This window comes from Melospiza melodia, chromosome 8 (assembly GCF_035770615.1).
Source record: "Melospiza melodia melodia isolate bMelMel2 chromosome 8, bMelMel2.pri, whole genome shotgun sequence".
NCBI lineage: Eukaryota > Metazoa > Chordata > Aves > Passeriformes > Passerellidae > Melospiza > Melospiza melodia.
Window position 1 is genome coordinate 16,907,368 of NC_086201.1, and position 12,791 is coordinate 16,920,158.

The 12,791-nt window shown below is 36.8% G+C and overlaps 1 protein-coding gene across 6 annotated transcripts in view; it reads left to right on the top strand.

Annotated features, from left to right (window-relative positions):
• Positions 1-12,791, top strand: part of SLC4A10 (solute carrier family 4 member 10) — a 147,080-nt gene that overhangs the window by 127,953 nt on the left and 6,336 nt on the right. For all 6 annotated transcript variants that reach the window (XM_063161991.1, XM_063161994.1, XM_063161992.1 and 3 more), the window contains 7 exons: positions 304-465; positions 3,205-3,456; positions 4,685-4,753; positions 6,946-7,119; positions 7,730-7,852; positions 10,585-10,652; positions 12,315-12,431. In XM_063161991.1, the coding sequence (XP_063018061.1) occupies positions 304-465; positions 3,205-3,456; positions 4,685-4,753; positions 6,946-7,119; positions 7,730-7,852; positions 10,585-10,652; positions 12,315-12,431 (965 nt within the window). The remainder of the gene's footprint in view (positions 1-303; positions 466-3,204; positions 3,457-4,684; positions 4,754-6,945; positions 7,120-7,729; positions 7,853-10,584; positions 10,653-12,314; positions 12,432-12,791) is intronic.

The window sequence follows — 12,791 nt, forward strand, 5'->3', positions numbered from 1 at the left end:
GAAATTAACAGGGCTTGAATCACCCAAATTCTAAACTACTGTAATGTTCTGGGGCTTCCCCCAAATTTTGTGTTTACTGTATCAACTGTAACCTGTAATAATCCAGATTATTTTCATTATATATTTTATTATATGTAATTTCTTGGCTTGGCATCAGAGGTAGTCTAGCATGTTTTTTAGTGCTCTATAGAGGTTGGTTTTAAAGGAAGCCATATCCTAATAATGTTTTGTATGTATTCTTGTGAAATTGAAATGTGAATAATCCTTACAGCTCTGACTGGCCTTGCATGACTGTTTTTGTAGCCCACCAGAGATGATCGTGGCTGGTTTATTACTCCTCTGGGGCCTAATCCTTGGTGGACAGTGATAGCTGCTGTAATTCCAGCCCTGCTTTGTACTATCCTTATCTTTATGGACCAGCAGATCACAGCTGTCATTATCAATAGAAAAGAACACAAACTAAAGGTATTCAGTCAAAATTTATACTTTCACTGTTGTAATGTGTATCCATCTACTTTAGTACGCTAGTTTGTAATATATTATATTGAACCCCTTTAAATTTTTGTGCTTTTTTCTTGGTTGGTGTGTGTGGTGCCTGTGCCCTGTGTCAGTGATCCACTGCCTTACAGAGGACTTTATGAATGTTATTTGGAATACAGATTCTGAGTTAAGAAAGTGTTGCCTTCTGTGCTTTAGTAGAAGGATTCATTCACTAAAAAAAAAAAAACCTTCAAGTTAATAGTACCACAATCTTAATGGCCTCTTCAGGTATTGACAGTATTGTTCTACTGGATGGATTTTTAAAAACTTAAAAAAAGGGGTTATTTCATGACACAAGATTTTTTTTCCCTCTCTTCATCCTTCTCTGTGGTTCTACCCACCTTTTTTTTTAATGCCCTTCCTATGTTAAAGAAGGGAGAAGAATAAAGCTGAGCCTTAGAGGCACAATGGGTTCTTAAAACAACATAGGACAACTTCCTGCTCTGTTCTCTAACACTTTAGTTGCCTACAGATGGAGAGAGAAAAAGGGACATCACCCCTCTGAAAAACTGTTGGGCAAAATCTAGCAGCAGGTTTCTGTACATGTATATGCAGCAAGCTTAGGCTTTTTTTTGACATACTTTTAATAAGCAGCAATCCAATCCCAAGTTGCTTTAGCAAATGCATTTGCAACCTTCACTTTGCATTGCCTCTTCTTGGATGATTGTGACATTTGATATGTTCTTTTTTTGCCCTCTTTGTCAGCCTGGCTCTTCATGTCAATCCATAGCATTGCATGTGGTTAACTTGACAGATGCAGGAATTTGCTGCCAAGCTTTGGAATGTGTTTTTTCAGCACTGGCATCTGGGAGTCAGATGGTCCTCCTGGCTGCCCCCTTGTCTTGCTGCGTTTTAGTTTTGCTGGGGTCTGGTGTAGCATCACCTGTTGCTATGCTTCCTTTTCTTCCCATATGTCAGGTTCCTCAGATCATGTATGAATGTGAGGAAATGCTCTCGGATTCTGTATGCATTAGCAGATACATTCCTCATAAATGTGTCAGAAGGTAAAAAAAGGTGTCTCTGTTAGGATTTAGAATTAAACTCTTTCTTTGAGTGCATTGTGCCTGTAACTAATATCTGTGTTTGACACATCTCTGAGTTTGTCAAGATGTGTCTTGGAGATAAGACTCATAAGCACTTTTGGGGAGTGAGGGAAGGTTGCTACAGTTGATTCTCTTCATTTTCTTTACTTTTCCCCCTTTTTAAATAATGTAAGCAAATAAGATGGCATTTTCATTTTGATATGTGGCTTACATTTTCATAAACCCAGACGCTTCCCATTTTAGAAGTAAAAGTTGTCTTCATAAAGAAATGATTTGTTTGCTTCCAACTCATTTTCCCCTCTTTTTTTATACTTCCCATAGCAAATTCTGGATAGTGCACATTTCAGCTTTTGGCAGTCTCTGTAGCAAACCCTTCCAAGTTTAGTTTAGTTACTTTTTTTATGTCAAAAGGCATTTGCATGGGTTTACAGGCAAAATTATGGTTCAACATATTCACATTGTTTGCATGAACATCGCTGTTTCATCAGACCATGACACTGGATTTGTTGCCATATTGCAAAGTTTTGTGGAGATGGCTAACTACCTGACTTTTTAAAAGAAAATAGCCTCAGCTGCTGCTTGCAGCTGTGAGGATGTCCTGGATACTTGCTAAAACTGAAGTGAAATATCCCACTCAGCTGTGGTTCAGCTATGGTAGCAGATATCTATAGAACCAAGCTTGATGCATTTTTCTTTTTCAAGTGAGGGTAGTCATTGGGTTTTAATCTTATCTAAGACTCAGCCAAAGAGTTTTATGCTTGAAAGCAAACCATTATCCACCTGTTGGTAAATTTATGTAGCATTTGATCACTACAGAAGTGATCCAAACCCAAAGGTTTTGTGTTGACTTTTCCTATGGATATTATGATGCTATGTTTGAATTAGGAAACCAATAAAGCAGTTTTTATATTTTAATTTAATTTTAATTTTGTATATTTTATTTTAATGTTTTAATTTAATAGATTTTATATTTTAATTTAATGTATCTTATTTTTTAGCTATCTTCTCTTATCTAAGATTGAAAGTACGTTACTGAAAATGTGTATCATGTGCTTACCATCTTAGAAAACTTTAGAAGGAACACTGTGGTTTTATGGACCCTTCCAGCATAAAGGGACTTTGCAAATGTTGTGGATTTTTATGTAGGGACCAATAAAAATACATACTTTTCCACCTCTTTGTAAGAATGGATGGAAGGTCTACTAAGATCAGTGGGAAGTTGGCAGCCCAGCTTGATGTTCTGCTCACTGTTATCCACAGAGGAGACTTAGTTAAAACAGAAAATGTATGTATTTTCCAGTGTCTCACCAGTAGCCACTTTATAAGCAGGAAAGCTGTTTGGTACCCACTGTAGAGTGGATTTGTGATACACTTAACTCACAACTGGAAGGAGTCCAGTGACATTGAGCACTGACTGTGAACCAGTAGGAATTCCCCTGAGATAACCAGTCTGCATCCCTACTGACCCAGCCTGGATAACACAGAGAAGGAAGCTCTATTTTTCCTACAAGTCTCAAATTTTCTATTGTCTCTAGCTGTTCATTAGGAATGCCTGCCAGGAGCGTTCTCCTTAATGCAGATGTCATTTTACATTTCTTTCCATCCTTACTTTTCTTAACAGAAAGGATGTGGATACCACCTCGACCTACTCATGGTGGCAGTGATGCTTGGTGTGTGCTCTATTATGGGATTGCCATGGTTTGTTGCAGCCACTGTCCTCTCCATTTCCCATGTGAACAGCTTAAAACTGGAATCAGAGTGCTCTGCTCCAGGGGAGCAGCCAAAATTTCTTGGAATCCGGGAGCAAAGAGTCACAGGACTCATGATTTTTATCCTTATGGGCTCATCTGTCTTTTTGACAAGTATTCTAAAGGTAATTTGGGGAAGTAAGGGAAAGGTAATCAATACTGCACTGAACATTTCACTGCTGTTACTGTATTATCTAATGAATGCTCTTTCCAGGCACATTACTAACCAGCATAATGTTACTCAATGAGAGTTTCAAGTGAAATTCTAATTTTGCTTAATAAAGTGCCTAGCATTTTTAAAATAAAAACCTTGTAATGAAAATCTGGTCTGACTGAAGTCAAAGGGAATTCTGCCATTGAGCTGTATTCACACTTTGTCAGTACTTTGGGCCCATGCAAATTACCATGAAACAGTCTCATTATACCAATTTAAAATTTATTTAGATAATTTAAAAACATTTTGTGGTTTCCAAGTAATTTAAAAATATTTTCACAGTTGCAAGAGAAGTTCTATGGTTTGTTTCTTGGAAATGAACAGAAAAATTATCTCATGCTTCCTACATGCTCAAGACAGCTCACCAGTGTCCTGAAAAAGGGTCTCTAGTTACAGTCATATATAATACCCTATATACATGTAATATAATACTTTTAAAATAATTATCTGGCCTCTGTGAAATCAATGAGATTTTTGGCACTGGCTTTAATAAAACCAGAACTTAGTCTTGAATATTGTGGCAGTGAGGGCAATAAGTCCTTAGAAATTGTACTTCCCAGCAGTATTTTATTGAGTATGTCATAAAGCCTTCACTTTGAAAACACAGAGCATGCATTTTGTGTATTTAATATTTCTAACAGATTCCATGGACATACTCATTTGCCTACACAGTTTATGTTGTGAACCTGAACATTTAAATTGTCTCTTTAAAAATCATTCCATGGAATCATTCACCCATTTTTAAATGTTTATAGCACAAAATACTACTTTTAGCAGTAAGAAGTATTTTATGTCTCTTGAACATTTTTCTGAGCTGTCTTTAAAGTAAAGAATTTAAGTATAAATTAAGGCTTTAATTTTTTATGGAATTCTGTTAATTGCATTAATAGGGAATTAAGTATATTGTAATAACTGGCCATGAGAGGAAAATAAAACTACAGAGCCAGATTCTTCTTTTGCTTTATACTCTGAGAAATATTATTAATTTATAATTGAGTGACTCTGAATTTACAACTTGTCTGATTAATGCAGGCATATGGCACTTTGTATTTCAACTGTTTTGAATGTCTTTCTAGAAGCGTTTAAAATTGTTAAGTAGTATTTAATATGCTCTTCTCTTTCTCTGCTTGTTTGTGCAGTTTATTCCTATGCCAGTGCTTTATGGAGTGTTTCTTTACATGGGTGCTTCATCTCTAAAGGGAATTCAGGTAAAATGGATTTATGATGAGTGTGTTATTGATGACTCTTTCTATAAAAAAATATTGCTATTCTTCTTATATTATTGTATTAGCTTTTGTATATAATCTTAAAGGAATGTTGCCAACCTTAAATTTTTGAAAGTGACTGCTTAAATGGAAAAGGGATTCTCTCTAAATAGAGTATTCCCTTTAGGCCATGTGCTCCATTTTTTCTCCAGTTTTTTGGCTGCTGATTTTTCTGTTCTCTCTTGTTATCAAGAGAATCTTGCTGAGCCTAAAAACTGAGTAATAACTACCAGGGGCTCTTCCCTCTCTGCTGCCTGCCCATTCTCTTGCTTGCATGCTGCCTTTTCAAGTTCCTTTGCAGGGCTACCCTTAACTTGAACTTTGCCTTTAGGGCTAACTTGCCCTAAAACTAACACAAGTGAAATTTTGAAGGTCTTCCCTGTGCAGATAAACACTCCAGGCAGGGAGGGGGAGCTCCCAAGCCACAGCACTTCAGGGGTGAAGGGTCGAGTCTAGTGGAAGGGCAGCATTCCTGCAGTGGCCTCAGGGAGGAGTGGCTGGCAGAGGTTGGCATTCCAGCATTCAGGTTGGGGTTGTGCTGTGCTCTCTCTCTCCTGGCTGACTGCAGCATGGAATGGCAGAGTGTCAAATCCTATAGCCCACGAGGCATCAACACACCTTGTGACACAATTGAGAAATCACACAGTGAAAAAACACAAGTTACTCTGTGCAAAAGGTCAAATAGAAAAAGCAAAGAAAATTTCTGATTTTTTTCATTACATTTGATTGCAACTTACCTCCATTTATAGTCAAAACTGGGATTTTTTTTTTTGACTGGTGGTCTCTATTCAGAGGCTCTTCTTTTATAACGTTGCCTATCTCTTATCCTTTGGGTTGATATTCTCAGAAGTGTAGTTTGGCTTTTACTGAGGTTTAAATAATTTCAATTTAATATGGTTCAGCTGTTTCTCAGAACAGGGGTATGAGAAAGTACACTACACTATTGAGGAGTGTTTTTAAGACATGCTGCAATCTGGCTATCTTTACTTGGAAAAGTGATAGCATCCCCCTCCTTATCTTCCTCCCCCATGCTGGGATAAGGAATAGAGATTTGATAAGATAGCTTTTGTGGGAGGATGTGCTTTTTGCTGTTTCTGTGAAAAAGGAATATACTCAAATCTGACTAAATTAAAAGCCTTTAAAAAATGCAGTTTGTACATGCTCAATAAAAATTTCCAAAACTTGACATTGCTGAAGGCTGTGTGAATATAGTATGGCTCATCCATGCAGGAAGAATTGGTGTACCACCATAATCACTGTGCCATGACATAAATGTCACAGGTCAGTATGGAGCCAAATAGGCCTGAAAAATAGGAACCTCTCACATACATTCCTAGCAGCTTTCTGGCATTCATTCCTTTTTTTTTCTTTTTCATTTTCTGTTTCTGGTTTTGTGAATAAAGTGAAATATGGAGAAGGAAACAGCCTGGGATAAAGTGTCTGGTGAAGTAAAAGAAAATAGTTCATTTGCAGGAAATAAAAGACTGCAGAGGTCCCTCCATGAGCAGCTTTTTATGTGCCAAAGGAGGCAGAGCTCAGTGGTTGACAAAGAAGTCTAGGATGTATTAGGAAAGAAGTGTGATAGTGCACATGCCCAACAGGATCAACCAGCTTCCATTCAGTGGGAGTCACAATTGATTCAAGACCACTCTGGAGTCTGGCTTTGCCTGATGTTACGAGTTCACAATTTCAAATTAACCCCCTTGTTTGTGTGTAACATCCAGTGTAGTAACCATGTGTGTAACATCCAATGAACAGGGTATTTCCTGCAGCATAGAATGGATAGAATGTAATTCAGCAGAGTTCTGTGTCTCAGCACAGCTGCAATACAATGGGGAGGCACATGTGTATTCAAATGGAAGGGCACTGAATGATGACTAACCAAGTAATTAAACTCTGCTAAGTGCTCAGTGGGGAGAAGACAAGTCCTTTGCCACTGCTGGACTAGTCTAGATTAAAGGCTTATGGTTGTTACTGAGGCACTCTCCTGTGCTGCTGAAATGATGTAGTTTTTGCCTTTAGAATAACAAGGCAGATTCTTTGGATATTCAGGATCTCTGAGGCAGTGTGTGAACGCCAGCATACATGATCCTACACCTCATTTTGATCCAAACGTGTAAAATTTTCTCTTTCAGCTTTTTGACAGGATAAAGTTATTCTGGATGCCTGCAAAGCACCAGCCAGATTTTATTTATCTAAGGCATGTTCCTCTTAGAAAGGTCCATCTCTTCACTATAATTCAGCTGAGTTGTCTTGTGCTTCTCTGGATTATAAAGGTTTCAAGAGCTGCCATTGTCTTTCCTATGATGGTATGAATTTTTTATTTCCTCTAAAAATCCCTAATTATTTTCACTTGTGAATAATTATTATTGAAGAAAAATATAATTTTGGACACTTAATTATAAAATTGCTTTGATTCTGTGTTCAAGGAAAATTTATAATGTATTAAGTAGTGAAAAATTTGACATTCAACCTCTGCTTTGAATCCTATGTGTGGATATCCCAACTTATATTCTCTTAGGGAAAAATGTTCTCTTAAAGAAAAAATACTAAAATTTATTTGACATTTTTTATTTAAGGAATATTACTAAATCCTATTACAGAAAGAACATTCACTCTTTAAGGAAGATTGCTTATTGAACTGAGGAGCCTAACAGTTCTGTGTCTTGGCATAAATAATGGTGGTCTGCTGCTTAACGGATTTCTCTGATGATAATAGAAAATATTTACTGACCTCAGTGATTGTTATGCTTCAAACCATACTTCATTTGAAAAAAGGAATAGCAGCTGTTAGCTTATTCAAACTAAAGGATAAAATTCTAGCTACAAACTGATCACTTTTGAAAGAATTCCTCTACAAGTCTATTTGTCTGTTTTACTTGTTTAATTTCCTAATTCTTTAAATTAATATCTTTTCAGGTCCTAGCTTTGGTATTTGTCCGAAAACTCATGGATTTCTTCTTTACCAAGCGGGAGCTCAGCTGGTTAGATGATCTGATGCCTGAGAGCAAGAAAAAGAAACTGGAAGATGCTGAGAAAGAGGTGGGTCATGGTTTCAGGTTTCTTTGTCTGTAGCAATTTATCAATTTCTCCTTCAGACATTTAGAGAAAATTCTGTAAGGCACATTCCATGTACCAAGCAGACTTGTTGGCAGTATCTAAGTGTAACATTGTCATATTTTGCATAAGTGCTTTTAAGGTTACAAATCTGATAGGCTTAGGTGAGGATGTAGATTCTTAGGCTGCCATACTGTCATATAAAATATTATCCACAGTACCCCTGCAGATTGCTTCTGAGACCCACTCAGATGGTGTGCAGAGAGGAACCTATGCCTGTAGGAAAGCCCTCAGATCCCAGATGCTGCACTGGGCTGGGTCTCATCCCTGCAGGAGATGCTGAGGAAGGAAGTGCAGCATCTCCTGCAGGGATGAGATGGTGTGTGGATGTCCCAGCTGCCTCTGAGCAGCTTACACAGGGCACAAGACATCACTCTGTGCCCTTTCTCAGCAATGCCATGACCCTGTGCAGTGTCCCAGTTACACTCTGGGCCAGAGCTGTCCTTCTGCTCCTGCAGAAACAATTCACTTTGTAATGAAAAGTGAATTCACTTTGTAATGAAAAGTGACCCTGCTAACCCCGTTAACCAAATGCTCACACTCACATTCTGTGGCATTACCACCCAGGTGGCTGTTTCAGATCTGGACTCCTCATCTATTTTAAAGAATATGCTTTTCAGGTAATTCCTTACCAACTTGAAAATTATCCTTAAGAATGCCCTGAGACATGATCCAAGACCAGTGAAATCTGTGTGTTAAGGGTTCCCATTAGTAGCTTTATTTGCAGAAACAGGACATGAGCTGTTGGGAATGGGTAACTACACAAACTAGATTACTCTGCCTTTAGGATTGATTCTTCTGTGACCTTTGACAACTCCCTGCCTCTGTAACCTGGTAAACTCTTACCTTTGATTTCCTTGACACATTCAACATATTGTCATGGAATATATTTTGGGGAAAAGACTTTACCTATAAGAAAAAAATCCAGATGATTATTTACTATTTAGTATGTCCCTGTAAAACTACCAGGCTGAAATTAAAATATGTGAGTCATTGTTTTCTGCCTTGAATCAGAGCAGACCAGAGAGATGTTTCATCACGGTGTCTGTTGTCATCGCAATTCAGAGTAACCAGAAGTAACCAAGGTAGCTCTCTTCATGTGGGTCTGGTTATTGGAAAGAATTCCTTGTTATACTTATGTTTTGCTTATATGTCACTTTCCTTCCCTTGCTTGATAGGATGGCATCAGAAAACAAAACTGGGAAAATCTACTGGTGTTACTTTATTTCATTCACTGTCTATTTTGAGAGGTTATTTTTACATATTTTGGCATTTCTAAATATTTAGAGCTATTATTAAAACTGTTCAACTGTCAAAAACTTATGAAGCTGTGAAGCCTGGAAATGACAAAATTAACTAGTAATAAAAAACTTCTGACATGTAGCCTAAGGAATTAATTGGAGAGTTGCTATCACACAGCTTTTAAAAATAGAAGTATTCTACCCACAAGAATATTCAGAAATGTAGTTGACAGGATCTGAAACTTACTTGATTGGTTCCTAATTTCATCACTTAAGTTGTTTTTATATTTTTAGGCCATGTTTTTTTCAGGGCTTTGTACATTTATAGTGGATATGATACGTGCTTCACAGACCTCCTTTGGAAGCCACTTTGATGTTAATCAATTAAATCTTTCTGAGACAAGAATGAACAAAGAACTTTCACATTTGAAGAAAAAAAATATTGTGACTTTTGAAATAGTTATAATAATGAAAGATTGAAGAAACAAATTTCTAAGCAGAGGGAACTTAAATTCTACTATTTTGGAAAGCTGTACTGGCTCTTGCTGCTAATACCAAAACCAGTGTTTGTGACACACGTGGGCCTTTGGTGATCTGCCAGAAAATGATAAACTCTTTTTTAGCCAACCCTTGCTTACAGACAGGCACTGGTGAAAACTGTTACAAGGGGAAACTGTTAAAGGGAAGGAAGCTGTGGAGGTCTCTGGGTGTCTGTTGGGCTCACACACACACTGCAACAATTTAGAGCAGGATTTGATGGTCACCTTCCTGCCAAGGCTTTTTAACCTCCTAGCTGTGCTTATCCTGACCAGGGGTGTGGACAGTGGGAATCCTCTTCTGGAGGTTGTTTTCCTTTGTTGCAGGCAGGACATGGCACTTGAGAGCTGCTCTATTCTTCTCTCCTCTCCTAAAGCAGATTTGCTGAATTTGTAATTTACATATGGTTTTTGGTAGATTTATCTCCTAATTCTCTTCAAGTGAAAACTAATTTTGGGTCTCTTGTTTCACTACCTTTCAGTGAAAAATCAGTATTAAAATCAGTATTATCAATATTAAAACTGTGTGTGCAAACTTACCTTCCCTAATTTTTGCATGTAAACATCAATGCATATATCCTGTTTTTAGTGTTATTTAAAATTCACCAGACAGTTGTTCACTCACTGTTAATAATTCTCCTCTTTGTTGTTATAAAACAATGCTCTGTTTGGCATTGGAAAATACCATTAAGTGAAAATACAACTTTTAAAATAGAAGGTTTTAAATGTCAACTATTTAAGTAAAAGTTGAAATGTATCTCACTTTAAGAACTTCAAATAAATACTTAATATTAAAGAAAATGGAAAGATGATTAAAGCACAGAAATTTCACCTTTCACAATTTCATATCCTGTCTCATGTCTAAATTCCTTTGTTCCAGGAAGAGCAAAGTATGTTAGCAATGGAAGAGGAAGGGACTGTTCAGTTACCACTAGAAGGACATTACAGGTAAAATATACCTTTCCTCTTTTAGGTGAGTTGCAATTAAATAAATGTGCCACAATATTTATTCATAATTCTTACTGAATATCAGGAGAATGTTTGTTTGGTACAGATAGGTGAACTGAACCATACACTGCAGCATTTAACAAGGTCAGCCCTTTTCTAGTCTTTCCACACGATCTCACATTCCCTAGGAAAAAGACACACTAATTGGAAGCCTTCCATTGGACAGGACTGCAGGATCAGAGTGCTCACAATGAACTTTGGCTTCTGACATGCACAGTGCAAAAGGAAGGTGTAGAGCAGATCAAACCCTTCACCCTGATGCAAGCAGGGATCCAGGAAGGATTTTGAAAACGCTTCAGAAAAACTAGGTTCTTACAGTATTACACTGTAAAACATTCTGATTCAATCCTGTTATGTAAGATAATGAGTGAATCAAGAGCTGTCCCGGGTAGATAAAGCATAATGCAGGGTTGACACAACTAAAAAAGCATGAATATCTATGTTATAGATAGAAATAATACATGTTGCCAGCCCATAAGGAATGAATATAGTTGAAAGTTTTCATAAATAAATTCTTAATAAAAGATTTGAAATATCTGGTGACAGTAACCTCTGCATGAATGCGAGTTCATAGAAACATCATCTTTGATTAGCCTTCTCTCTAATATTTTAACACAAAGTGACCATAATGTCTCCTAATGCAAATCAGGAGATTTGTTACTGTGTCTCTGAAAAATCCCAGCCTATTCCTTTTGACTCATCACACTACTAATGGTCTGGTTCTTTTCGTGTTTTGTCCATGCCTTCTTGTTGTAATTTATATTAGCAATATGTAGCTTAATTATCTTGCAGTGTGATCTCTATCAATCTCCATTGTGTGTTGACATTGGTAGAGTTGCCTGGGTAATACCTGACTCTGTACTGTAAGGGTTGCAGTCCTGTAGCTAAAAACAAGAGTCAAGATGCTGGTGATTAAAGTGGTTCCCCAAAACAAACAGCAAGTTTACTGAGGGCTTACTGAATGCCAAGTAACCATGAAGTCAGGAATAATGTACAGGCAACCCCTTAAAACATTGAAGTGTATAAATACATGTTTGGAGCGGTCCAGGTAAAGCAAAAGAGCATAATGGCTACAAAGTGCTACTTAATACTACTTATTTGTTTAATTTGGGCATTTTTATTAGCTCTATTAAATTAAATATCAAAAAAAAATTTAAGCATTCTAAAATATTTTATTTTGTCAAGGCTTTTGATTGCTTTTAAAATAGTTTTAAAAGTAGGTGGAGTTTCAGAGCATAAGTAGGACCTTTTGGGATCGTGTTTAATCCAGTGATGCTGCTTTCATGCTATGAGATCTTGAGCAATAATTAATTTCATACTTCTTTACTTTTCTCTTCTTTACTAATTGGTAGTGACACAATAAATTTTATTGATGTTACTGTGATTAATTGCTGTTGGAGGAAGAAATTCTTTAAAAGTGCTATGATGTTCTGAGAGAGTATTTAAGTAATTGTTCAGGACTTCTGAAGTTTAGCATAGTCTCTTAACTTACACTGCACTTATTGTCATCACTATCAGTTTTCAAGGACTTTTATTGAGTTAATAAGTAACAAGACTGATTGCTGATTGTTTTATTGTGTATTTACTTTCATTCTTATCTAGAGATGACCCATCTGTGATAAACATTTCTGATGAAATGGCAAAAACTGCTGTGTGGAAGACATTGTTGATATCCTCAGAGAATGCAAAAGATAAGGAGTCAAGCTTTCCTTCTAAAAGGTCTTAATTTTTTAAAACTTCATTATACTTTATATATTGATGTCAAACCAATATTATAATATTTTACTAGGGATTAGAAAGATTTTTAGCATTTTGCAGTTTTATTTCTTATGTCCAGTCGTAATATTCTGAGCTCAAAACACAAATTAATTCACTATTTATTTAAAAACATAAATCACAAATATTTGCATGGTACTTAGTTATGCTCCAGTGGAAAATGAAGCTGAGCATGCCTGATGCTTGTGTAATGAACCACCAGCCTCCACCTGGATATTGCATTTGTTCTGCTTGCTTTTGTTCTTTCCTCTTGAAAAAGAAGTGATCATCAGTGCCCTGGAAATAGCTGTATGAAGAACCCAC